This window comes from Podarcis erhardii, assembly GCF_964252035.2.
Source record: "Podarcis erhardii genome assembly, chromosome: 1".
Taxonomy (NCBI): Eukaryota; Metazoa; Chordata; class Lepidosauria; order Squamata; family Lacertidae; genus Podarcis; species Podarcis erhardii.
In genome coordinates this window covers 133,866,840-133,879,460 of record NC_138497.1, presented here as the reverse complement: position 1 = coordinate 133,879,460, position 12,621 = coordinate 133,866,840, and the positions used below count along the sequence as shown (strand labels likewise).

General features: G+C 43.6%; 1 protein-coding gene across 2 annotated transcripts in view; it reads left to right on the top strand.

Annotated features, from left to right (window-relative positions):
* The first annotated feature begins 1,404 nt into the window (after positions 1–1,404).
* Positions 1,405–12,621, top strand: part of DRC11 (dynein regulatory complex subunit 11) — an 82,509-nt gene continuing 71,292 nt past the window's right edge. The window contains exons 1-4 of one of the 2 annotated variants that reach the window (XM_081870562.1): positions 1,405–1,678; positions 3,106–3,433; positions 4,860–4,979; positions 10,568–10,759. In XM_081870562.1, coding sequence (XP_081726688.1) covers positions 3,119–3,433; positions 4,860–4,979; positions 10,568–10,759 — 627 coding nt within the window. In that variant the 5' untranslated portion in view covers positions 1,405–1,678; positions 3,106–3,118. Of the gene's footprint in view, positions 1,688–3,105; positions 3,434–4,859; positions 4,980–10,567; positions 10,760–12,621 lie in introns of both variants that reach the window. The other variant, XM_081870561.1, reaches the window with a different exon arrangement.

Sequence of the window (12,621 nt, the reverse complement as noted above, 5' to 3'; positions counted from 1 at the left end):
CTTTGCAGTGCAAGATAAAAGGGATTGTATTCAGAGAGTGGAAATTATTATTTTGTTCACTTGTGAGTTCAACAAAGGGTGTTCGGGGTGATGGTCAATAAAGTAGTATTAAATGGAAGTGGATGCAGGTGGGGAAGTGGACTGATGTGGACTGAAGAGGGAGAAGTGAAGAGAAGTGAGAAGGTAGTAAATCACATCTATGGGTAGCTGGAAAGTAAATGTCAAGGGAATTATCTCCCCACCCCCACCCCCAAGTCTAACCACATCTACTCAGAGTAAATCCTATTGAATTCAGCAGGCTTACTTCTGGCAATGGGTTAGGACTATAAGGGGACCTCTCTCTGTGCTGCAAAGTGTTTGGGGACAGGATGGTGGTGGCACCAAAAGAAGAAGTTTTTTTGGGGGGGGTGTCACAGACAGAGCAACATATATTTCTAGCTGGCAGAGTTGTGCCCTACACGATCTCTGAAAGAAAATAACAGGATTGGAGCAATTAGGGGGTGTTGGAGGGCAAGCTCCTTGTTTGGGGGACACATGCTGCCCCCCCCCATCCAGCACAAGCCTGTCTTTTATTAACGTCCTCTTATACCCTTTTAAGGGACGTGGGTGGTGCTGTGGATTAAACCACTGAGCCTCTTGGGCTTGCCGATCAGAAAGTCGGCGGTTCGAATCCCTGTGATGGGGTTAGCTCCTGTTGCTTGGTCCCTGCTCCTGCCAACCTAGCAGTGCAAAAGCACGCAGTGCAAGTAGATAAATAGGTACTGCTCCGGCGGGAAGGTAAACGGCGTTTCCGTGCGCTGCTCTGGTTCGCCAGAAGTGGCTTCGTCATGCTGGCCACATGACCCGGAAGCTGCACGCCGGCTCCCTCGGCCAGTAAAGCGAGATGAGCGTCGCAACCCCAGAGTCGGTCACGACTGGACCTAATGGTCAGGGGTCCCTTTACCTTTATACCCTTTTAAATGTGGTTGTGGGAGTGGGTGGGGGGAGAGGAGTTATTGGTTAGTGGTTTTTTGTTCTTGTTTTTATTACGTACTTTTGTGTTTTTATCTTGTATTTTCATGCTGCGAGATCTACGGATGCATACCCCTCGGCGGTATACAAATTTAATTAATCATCATCATAAACATTGTTTAGTTATGACATATGTACACATCGCCCTTAGGGCAGTTCACAGCACAGAGACACAAAATAAAAATACAAAATGCTTAATAAAGGCGAGGAGGCAGCATGGCCAACCCATCACCTCCTTGCTCTTCTGCCTTAGTGTTTGGGGGGGGGGGCGCAGCAGCAGCAGCAGCAGGGCAGGTAGGCAGCCCGGGGGGGCGCGGGGGGGCGGAGACAGCCTCCCTCCCCCCCCGGCACCACGTGGCCCTGCGCTGCTGCCCCGCGGCCCGCCCTGGCCCCCTCCGCCTCCGGGTGTTCCCATAGCAACCTCCCGGGGCGCCTCCGCCGCGGGCCTGGCTGGGCCTGGCGCCCCGTTGCTAAGCAACGCCTGGAGCAAGAGGAGAAGGCTGCGGGTGTGGCCGTGCAAAACCCGGCGGCGGGGGCGGCTTGGCTTCGTGCTGAAAGAGCCTTCGAACAAGCCCACCCCCCTCTAGGAACAGGGTCCGCGGCGCCCCTCTTCGTCCTCCCCGCCAGGAACGGAAGTCTGGGCCGCCGCCGCCGCCGCCGCCGTCATGTCCCACAAGTAAGTGCGACTCTGCTCGCGGGGAGAAGGAGGCTGGCTCGCTCCTCGGGGCCCAGAAGCCTCTTTGCTAGCAGAGGCGCCTCCAAGGAAGGGACCCATCCAGGCACAACTCTCCCCTAGGTGCATAGATGTAAGAGACACATATTACAATACGGCCCAGGAGCTCAAGTGTTCCTTGAAGATGAAAGCCAATGCAATTCTGGGCTGCATCCATAGGAGTATAGCATCTAGATCAAGGGAAGTAATAGTGCCACTGAATTCTGCTCTGGTCAGACCTCACCTGGAGTACTGTGTCCAGTTCTGGGCACCACAGTTCAAGAAGGACACGGACAAACTGGAACGTGTCCAGAGGAGGGCAACCAAAATGGTCAAAGGCCTGGAAACGATGCCTTATGAGGAACGGCTAAGGGAGCTGGGCATGTTTAGCCTGGAGAAGAGGAGGTTAAGGGGTGATATGATAGCCATGTTCAAACATATAAAAGGATGTCACATAGAGGAGGGAGAAAGGTTGTTTTCTGCTGCTCCAGAGAAGCGGACACGGAGCAATGGTTCCAAACTACAAGAAAGAAGATTCCACCTAAACATTAGGAAGAACTTCCTGACAGTAAGAGCTGTTTGACAGTGGAATTTGCTGCCAAGGAGTGTGGTGGAGTCTCCTTCTTTGGAGGTCTTTAAGCAGAGGCTTGACAACCATATGTCAGGAGTGCTCTGATGGTGTTTCCTGCTTGGCAGGGGGTTGGACTCGATGGCCCTTGTGGTCTCTTCCAACTCTATGATTCTAAGGCAATCCTAAATTACTTTGGCCTTTAAACGTTGTCATCACAAATGCTCTGAATTCTGCCTAGAACCAACTTTGAAGCCAGTGCAGCTGTTCCATTAGGCGAGCCATGCTCTGAAAAGTTTCCCCTGTTAACATTCTGGACCACGGAGTTGCCCTGTTTCAAATGCAATGCAATAATCAAGATGTGCTTCCTCCAGAAACAGGTGTCCTTGGCACACCCATTTCAGCTGGGCCAAGGCACTCTGGCTGTAGCTGACTCTTGGGCATCCAGGGTCAAAGCCAGGTCCAAAAAAACCACTAAACCACAGACCCTGCATTTTCGGGGGGTGGGGGCGGTAATCCCATTCAACATTGGTTAAATGTAAGTACCTGTGGATCCCATCGGACTTGGTTAAGGTTACCAGACGTCCCCGTTTCCTGGGGACAGTCCCCAGATTTACAAGTCAGTCCCCATACAAAATCCATTGAAGCTGAAAAGTGTTCCCGGATTCATTGGAAAAAAATATGGTAACCTTAAACTTGGTGCTGCTTACTTCTAAGTAGACATGAATAGGGTTGCACTATTTGCTATATTTTAATTTGTTCTCTTTGTATGTACTAAAGTGTTCTCTTCCCCAACCCCACCCCACTTTATTAGCACTTACAATAAAATGTGGGCGGAAGCCCAGGAGTCCCTCAACTGCCTGTTGCAGAAGGAGATAGAAGAGAAATCCCACAAACCATTGAAAGATCGCCTAGTAGTGTTTCAAATGCTAGGCACTTTCTACGTCAAGTATGTGCAGATATTTCGCAATTTGGAAGCTGCTTATGACCAGATTGTTCACCCACAAAAGCGTTTAATTATTCGGCAAATGCTTGATGGAGTAATGGGTCGTATTTTGGAGTTAAAGAATGAAATGGTGGAGCTGGAGTTGTCAGAATATCATTACTTTGATGACATTTTACAAGATCTTAAGCTGGCTCCTGTAAGTATAGTCCCTTCATGTTGTTTTTCATATTGTGGAATCAAATTCTTAATAACTGTTTGTTTTCTTTAAATAACTGACTTCTGTGCATCTTAATATAGTTGTCCAATTGTTCTCACTTGTAAAAAATACATGAAAAAAGTTCAAAGAGCCCCACTCCATTGAATACTTGCTGGCACTTGGGTCTTGAACTGTTATTCCATTTCCATTTTTCAACTATAGTATGTGAGGTTTTTTCAGTTTCATCATAGAAATGCAAAAAATTGCTCCAACCCACAACAGATTAAATCTAAGCCCTGGCTACCAAGTGCAAAGAAGATAGTAAGGATGGACCTAAGCGGAGACATGCCACCTTCACCTGTAATCAAGGAACACATACAAAAACTGGGCTTCAGTGAGTTGGGGTGGGGGGAGCTGATAATACCCCAGCAAGCCTCATTGAGAATCACGGATTTAATTTATTTCTCTCATACAGCTCCACCTGTTGCCCACATCATGAACTGCATCAAACTTTCATTTAAAAAAAAAAGATGTTAAACTGTAAATTCAGCACATAAGCTATGTTTATATTCTTCACACAAAGCTACCTTTACAAAAGATGGCTACTGAGAACCTTCAAATTGCTCCTTGAGAACCCCTAAGTTCCAAAAGCAGTTTTCAAAAGACTCTTTCATCAGGGTGGTTTGAGGGAAAATAGCCTGTCAGTGGTGCATCTCCTGTTCTAATGGTTAGCAAGCCATAAATGTCTCATTCTTCTCCCACATGCAGAAATACCCACATCTGTGTCTTTGGCTAGCCCTGATCCGTGTAAGCACTTTATCCAAGCAAGAAATACAACACATTAAAGAAATTGTTTAGCTAATTTCTAGACAACATATTGAAGTTACAGCATTTTCTTATTTTACCTGTAAAGGCAGATTACCAAGATAGTATTTGTGAGTGACGTTCAAATATAAATAATACAGCTTTGGCAATCTACATCCTATTACGTTGGAATAAGTTGCTCTTTCCAACGGTGGGTTGCACTTAAGGATTTCTTATGCAATAATTAGTAAGGAATAAGTACACTCAACAGCTATCTTCTGTACTGCAGCCTGATGCAGTACCTTTTGTGTTTTTATTAGCATCTTCAAGTGTTCATATATCACATTATCTTGTTGATTTATAACCCATTTCATAGCTGAGCTCTCAGTTATAAGACAACTGAAAGGCAACATAACCAGATTCAGGAATCCCTTCATTGGGATTATATATTGCTGAAATAAGTTAAGACAATAGCAGAATAATAGCAACTTTTTATGCACATCCATAATTCAGCATTCCCAGAAATGTATGTTTACTTGGGCACTTTTGACTGTTTTGTAGAGAAATTGTATTCATTGAATGACCAGCATGATTTACAAAATTAACTTTTCCTCTCCAATAGGAAAACATTGAAATTCCAATCCCAAGGTATTTTATTAAGGAGAAAATAAAGGTGTTGAAAGAGAGGGAGAAAATCCTTGCTCAGATAATGCTTGATGCTGGGATGTATGATGGCGAACCTGTGAGTATATCTGTGTAATCACTTCAGGCAGGGCTGCTGAAAGAGATGGTTCTACCTCCTGCTGTCCTCTTCTTCTTCCTCCGCTGCCATTGCTGACCCATTCCTATTCCTGTTCCTCTTCTCCACCCTTGTTTATCTGATGCCTTAGTGGTGATAGCAGAGGCAGTTTCTCTTCTAGTCCCTGCTCTTCACTTACTCGCTCTTGGAAGGGCCAACAGCATCCTTCCTCGCAGCCAGGCCTTCTGGGAGAGGTGCCGGGAGAGTGCCTATACTGCCATCAGTGCAGTGTCTAGAATTCATGCTTAAACCTAGTAACGAAAAGATGTCGAACTTAATTTAAAATTTTATAACATTTCCACAGTTTTAGCGACTGTGGCAAACCACAGTGATGTTTCATGCACTCTCTTGGCCACCTTGCCCAGAACATATTGCATTGAGTAACGACTCCTAAGGCCTCCCAGGTTGGGTGACCAGGGATACAAGCCGTAGTAGGAGGGCCAGCTGGTGAGAGAACCAGGCAATAATAAGGCAGGCAAGGCGGTGGCCCAGGAATGCTCCAGTTTGCACCTGAGAGGTGTGTGGGGTGTTAGGGGAGGGGTAGTGCCTCTGTGGGGGGAACACCTTTGCTCACCTTTTACCCCCACCCTGCACTCAGCTCCCACCTGTGGCACCTGGAAGCTGTCAGCAGGCGACAGCAGCCACACCCCAGGAAATGCCTTTGACTGGCCAGCTAAACCAGGTGAGGGTGGCTGATGCATCTCAAACCCTCAGTGAGTTAGGGACTTCTGCTGCATGCACAGAGAGGCTCTGGCGCATTGAGCAGACGAGACCAATAGTGGACCCAGTGGTCAGGAAGGTGGTTTCTGCATGTGCTGAAGAGCAGTGTTTCCCAACCTTGTGCCTCCAGCTGTTTTTGAACTACAACTCCCATCATCCCTGACTAGCAAGACCAGTGGCAAGGGATGATGGGAATTGTAGTCCAAAAACAGCTGGAGGCACAAGGTTGGGAAACACTGCTGTAGAGGGAAGTGAGGGGCAGATGTGGCTCATCAACCTGGGAAAGTAGCCCTCTAGGAGAAGGAAAGCTCTGATTTCAAACCTCTGCTGACTTGTGGGAGAAGAAAAGGCTAAGGAGCAAATCCGACACAAATCTGGAATGGAGTCCCTAAGACGGCTGGATGGCATCTAGTAGGCCACTTTCTGGCAACTCCCACAGTCTTGATGGTGCCAAATGTCTTACTCTGCTTTCCTTTGGACCCCATCAGCGAGGCTGCGAGAGGGTTTTGTCATCTGGGCAGCCCAGGACCTCCATACACGTTGCATCCTGGAGCAGTCACTTTGGTGCTGCTAATGCAGCAGTTTGACTTCACCCCTGGAGGTGCACTCCATTTTCTCTTGAGACAGATGGATGCCACCCAACACCACCTGAAATAGTTGTCTCATTCTGCCATGTGATTAGACCAACTCTTAATACAGGGATAGTGGTAGATTCTGGAGCACCCAAGGAAGGCCCATGATCTAGTCACCTCTTACATCTGTCATCCTGTTTCTGACTCTCTGCACAGCATACCTTTCCATGCAGGAGTGCTAGACAGAGAGCAGATATTAGGATTTTTAGGTAACAAAGTTATCCTGTTTCCTGAGTTGATGGAGACAAAGCAAAATTATGATCCAGGAATGGGGAGTGCTGTCAGTTGGTTGCATGATTACTGCGTCCTAGACAGATATTCCTGTTATTATTTCCCCCTGTGGTAAATTATAAATGGTGAGCCCCTTCATTCAGGAGTGTGTTGCTTTTATTGTCTCATATAATGCACCATGTAAATGGTCCAATACAAAAATAATATTATAAAATAACCTGTTTAGATCAGGTTGTGAATTACCCTGGAATTCTTTTTTAAAAAATGCTTTATTGATTTTAAAAACAAAACAAAACAGTCAACAAAAACAATCCAAAATCGATACATATTACAAAAAAAATTTAGATTCATACATACGGTAACTAATTCCAACATGACTTTCATTGTGGTTCTTATATTACATTTTCGATTACACACTTTCCTTTCTCTCTCCTAAGTTATTTCAGTTGTATTGGTTTTGTAAAATTCTCTTACTTCATGCAGAAGTCAATTCAGGCCTGCCAAAGAATTTAGATTTTTACAATGTTCTTTTAGTTATACTCTGTAAATGTCCCACACTCTATTAAATATTTGATCTTTATCATCTCAGAGTCTTGCTGTCATTCTTGCTAGCTCTGCATATTCTAACATTTTGGTCTGCCAATCCAATTTGGAAGGAATGGAGTCTCCTTTCCATCCTTTTGCCATTAGAATTCTCGCTGCTGCTATTGCATACATAAAAATTCTTCTTATTTTTTTTGGAATTTCATTACTCATTATACCCAGCAGAAAGGCTTCAGGCTTCATAGGGAAGGAACATTTAAACATTTTCTGAAGCTCGTTATATATTGTATCCCAGAATTCCCTTTTTTTTTTTTTTTGCAGTTCCACCACATGTGGATCCTCATGCCTTCCACTTCCCTGCATCTCCAACAAATGCTTTACCTGGTTTTATACATTTTGGCCAATTATACAAGGTGTTAGATACCATCAGTAAAGCATTTTCATGAAATTCTCTTTCAAATCATAGCACGCAGTGAATTTCAGGTCCTCCCTCCATAACCTTTCCCATGATTCCATTTGGCTATTGTAACCAAAATCTCTGGCCCATTGGACCGTAACTGATTTTACTTCTTCCTCCTTGACCTCCCAGTCAAGGATAAGTCTGTAAATTTTAAGAGAGCGGTTTTTTTGAATTAAATCTTTCTCTAGTCTTGAAAGTTCTGTGGAAAAGCCTTTTCTGTTTGTCTTTTTGGAATGTCTCGTTCATTTGCAACCAATCTGTTAAATGGGTTCAAATTTCTTCCAGTTTTTTTAAAATTTTAGCCTATTTTCCTTTTCTTCCAATAAATCTTGGTGAATTGACAATTACCTCTCATGTGTTTTTTTTTTACCGAAAATGCTTCTGTCGGGGATAGCCTCCATGGTGTTTTTGGCTCAGTAAGTCCTTATACTTAGCCCACACCATATATAACGATTTCCTAACCACGTGGTTCAAGAAGCCTTTTCATATCCTAGATAAGTGTGCCAACCGTACTGATTATCGAATTATTCCAGATCCAGCAAATCAGTGTTTTGTAGCGTCAACCATTCCCAGATCTAGGAGAGACAAGCCGCGTCATGATACAGTTTCATATCTGGCAGTGACCCCCCCCCTTAACATCAATTAATTGTTGTTTAGTCGTTTAGTCGTGTCCGACTCTTCGTGACCCCCTGGACCAGAGCACGCCAGGCACTCCTGTCTTCCACTGCCTCCCGCAGTTTGGTCAGGCTCATGCTGGTAGCTTCGAGAACACTATCCAACCATCTCATCCTCTGTTGTCCCCTTCTCCTTGTGCCCTCCATCTTTCCCAACATCAGGGTCTTTTCCAGGGAGTCTTCTCTTCTCATGAGGTGGCCAAAGTATTGCAGCCTCAGCTTCAGGTTCTGTCCTTCCAGTGAGCACTCAGGGTTGATTTCCTTAAGAATGGATAGGTTTGATCTTCTTGCAGTCCATGGAACTCTCAAGAGTCTCCCCCAGCACCATAATTCAAATAATTCAACATCAATTAATAGTTTGTGCTTATTCCCGAGGTTTTTACCCTGCCAGATAAATCTTGAGATGTCCCTCTGCCAATCTTTGAAACGGCTTGCTCCCCCTGATCATGGGAATTGATTGGAACAGAAAGATCATTTTTGGGAGCACATTCATTTTTATTGTAGAAATTCTTCCCCCAAAGGAGATGTTTAACCTGCTCCAAATCTCAAAATATTTTTTTATCTCCTTCCAGGTCTTAATGTACCGTACTTTTCCATGTATAAGACTAGGTTTTTTTTACTAAAAAATAATGTTAAAAAGGGGGGGGGGGTAGTCTTATACACGGGGTCATGTTATACACAGTATATACACATAAATACAGTAATTATCCTGAAATAGATTAATATTTTTTCTCATGAGCCATATACCCAGGTATTTTACTTTTTTGCTAATTTCCAAACCACAAATTTCTTGTAAATCACTTTTTTCCTGGATCCCCATATTTTTTACCAGTAATTTCGGTTTTTTGCTATTGAGTTTAAAACCCGCCACCTGCCTGTATTCGTTTATCAGTTCCAACAGTCTTGGTAAACTTTCTTTCGGGTTTTCTGTGGTTATAATGAGGTCATCTGCAAAAGCTTTTAATTTGTAGGATTTCCCCCATACTACTATACCTCTTATCCTCTCATCCTCTATTATTTTCCTATTCAGGGTTTCTAATACTAGAATAAATAGCAGTGGGGACAGTGGGCACCCTTGCCTTGTGCAACTATCTGTGATATTGCTGTTTATGATAAGCTTGACTCGCTGTTTCAAATATATTGCCTCTATTCCTCTGCAAAATGTTTCTCCAACACCCATTAAGTTAACTTGTGTTTTCATAAAGCTCCAAGAGATGTTGTCAAATGCCTTTTCTTTGTCTACTAGCATAAGTACTGCTGGTTTTTCGTTTCGAGCTTCTAGGTATTCTAGTATATTAATAAGGTTTCTTACATTGTCATTTATCTGTCGTCCGGAAAGGAAGCCTGCTTGGTCCTCATGGATTATTTATCTCAGGGTCTTTTTTAGTCTTTCCGCTAAGATGGCTGCAAAGCGTTCGTAATCGTTATTAAGTAATGAAATTGGTCTGTAGTTTGAGATGAGTGTTAAGTCTGTCCCCTGTTTGGGGATTAGCGTTCTGTACTGGCTTCCTTCCAAGTCTCGGGTATTTTTCCTTTTGGTTAGTATATCGTTCATCGCTTCTTTTAAAAGTTGAGATATAACTTCTTCCATTTTCTTGTAATAGCAAGCTGACAGTCCATCTGGCCCTGGCGACTTCCCTGATTTCGCATTCCTGATTACCTTGGAATCCACATGCATTATTTTTCTTGTTGTTATAAGTGTACTCATATATAGATTTTCTAACAAGGGTTTGGAAGAAGCAGGAAGTTTATGCATGCAAATTTTAATAAAACATGTAGTAGAAGTTACTGGCACTGCTGAAGTTTGTAATGCCTTCCTCCTCCTTCTGAACCTTAGGTTTTTTTTTATTTGTAACATTTGCCTTTAATCTGAGGCAAACATTACAGCCTTGTGAGCCGTTCTGTGGGGCACATTGTCATCTGAGTCAAAAGGACACTTCTTCCCATGTCTCCCTCCTGCCTTCATAGGTTCTAGAGAACCTGGGAAATGTTTCCAGGGTGTCTGGCATCCAACGAAAGGACTTTGGTGTGCTGAAAAGCTTCCCATGGCTTCTGATACCTAGTATGCTGCCATAGCAGCAAAGAAAAAGTGGGAAGCATAAATGCAGGAGTATAAAATACATGCATTCTGATGGAATTTTGTGCACCTGACACATTTCTGCAAAGAAATAGGACGAGCAACATACTTTAATTGGAATTCCTCTGGGACAGGATAAAGACAATGTTCTAGATGTATTTACTTTTGTCCTATGCTTCCATTTTATGTTATAGAAAAAAGTTGTGAAGCTCATGCCCTTAGAAGAAGCTATTAGAACCATTCAAATAGCTGAGCGGGCTCGTCAGGGCCGACTCCGGGCTACATTCATGAAGCAAATCTATCTGGAAGAAAAGAGAGAGAGGCTAGCCAGGCTTACGGGTGAGAAAGGCCTAGATATAGATGGTGCTGTGTTATTCATTCAGAAGGTAAAATATCTTCTTTTTAATCAGAGATATATTGCTATGAAAATGGAATGCATGTTTAGTTGCCTTTGGAAAAAGAGAATAATCTATATTTAAACTAGTAATCCACAATCTCTTCTAATCGTGGCATGCTTTGTTAATTGACTTTCTGAGATGTTTTTAGAGGTCTCTTGGAGAAAGCTCAGGGTTTTTTATGAAAGTTCTGTAAGAAAGAGCTTGGAAAGCCTGGATCTGTGATAATCCCTTATTCTGCTGCCAATAGCCTCCTGCTGTCATTACTTCTTCCTGCTCCTCAAATGTGCTACCACCTCCCTTACCAGGGTTGCGTGGCTGTGGAGGCAGCAGCTTCTGGTGAGGTCTTGTGGAACTCCTGCAAGATCTATCTGGAAGCTGCCACCGCACAACTGTGGTGCTGGAGGGTGACCATAGAATCATAGGACTCTGCTAGATTGGTAAAGAAAAAGTGTTTTATATGTGTTGTTTATGCATTATAGCACTCTGACACCAGATGGTGCTGTGGAGTTCCATTTTTCCCAACGCAATTTCTCATACAGTGATACCTTGGTTTGCATACGTCTTGGATTACAAACACGTCAAACCTGGAAGTGCGTGTCCCGGTTTGCAATCTTTTTGGGGATTACAACTCATCTAGTCCAACCCCCTGCAATCCAGGAATCATAGCTAAAGAACCCTGACAGATGGCCAACCAACCTCTGCTTAAAAACCTTCAAGGAAGGAGAATCCACAACCTCCTGAGGGAGACCGTTCCACTGTGGAACAGCTCTTCCTGTCAGAAACTTCTTCCAGATGTTTAGTCGGACTCTCCTTTCTTCTAACTTGAAGCCATTGGTTTGAGTCCTACCTTCCAGGGCAGGAGAAAGCAAGCTTGCTCCACTTTCCATGTGACAGCCCTTCAGAGATTTGAAGATGGCTATCATATCGCCTCTCAGGCTCCTCTTTTCCAGGCTAAACATACCCAGCTCCTTCAACCACTCCTCATAAGGTTTGGCTATTAGACCCTTGATCATCCTAGTTGCCCTCCTCTGCACACGTTCCATGCTCCAGGCACTATAGTTTTCTGTTCCATTGAGCCAGGAGGAACTGGGGGAAACAACAACTCCAAGACAATGGATATTCTACAATATTCTACAATACTGAAATCTGCTGTGACGTTTCCAAACAGCTGTTTGGTGAGCTGTTTGTTTCTCTGATAAAAATGGCATCTTTGGCAGGATAGGGGCACTTACAACAATAGGGAAGAATTGTAAATTGCCAAAAATATCCTGCTCACTTAACAATTTTTAGTAAACAAGTATATCAGGTAACTATAAGATATATCGTAATATTGTAATATTTGTAAGAAGTCGTGTCACTGAATGCATTCAAGGGATGGTACTTGAAGCCATCAGGATTCATGTCTTCCTTGTAGCCCCCCGCCCCCCGACTGGGAATATTTCAAATGAAAGCTGAGTTGTCTTTGTTTTTAAATGAAAAACTAGTGATAATATTGAAGGAGTAAGCTTCCTAAGACATTAAATGGCAAACAGATTTTTTTTATGCCTAGAAGAATGGGCAACCACAGCCCTGTGGAGCACATGCAGCCCCTGAAACAGCTGGAAAACCCATGGGCTCTTGGTAGAAGATCGAAAATCATTCTAGTTTTCATTTAAAAATATAAATCCAACCCTCAAATTTGCAGAAAATGTGTTATGGGAAAATTGACCAGCAGGGTTCTTGATATCAATCAAAGGAGCATTCGTTTCATATTAGATTATATGACCAGCACATGTTTCTCAACAACATGACTATGTAAATATGTATGGGTGGTGTTATTTATCCTTGGAGCAGACTCATTGGGGGGGAAT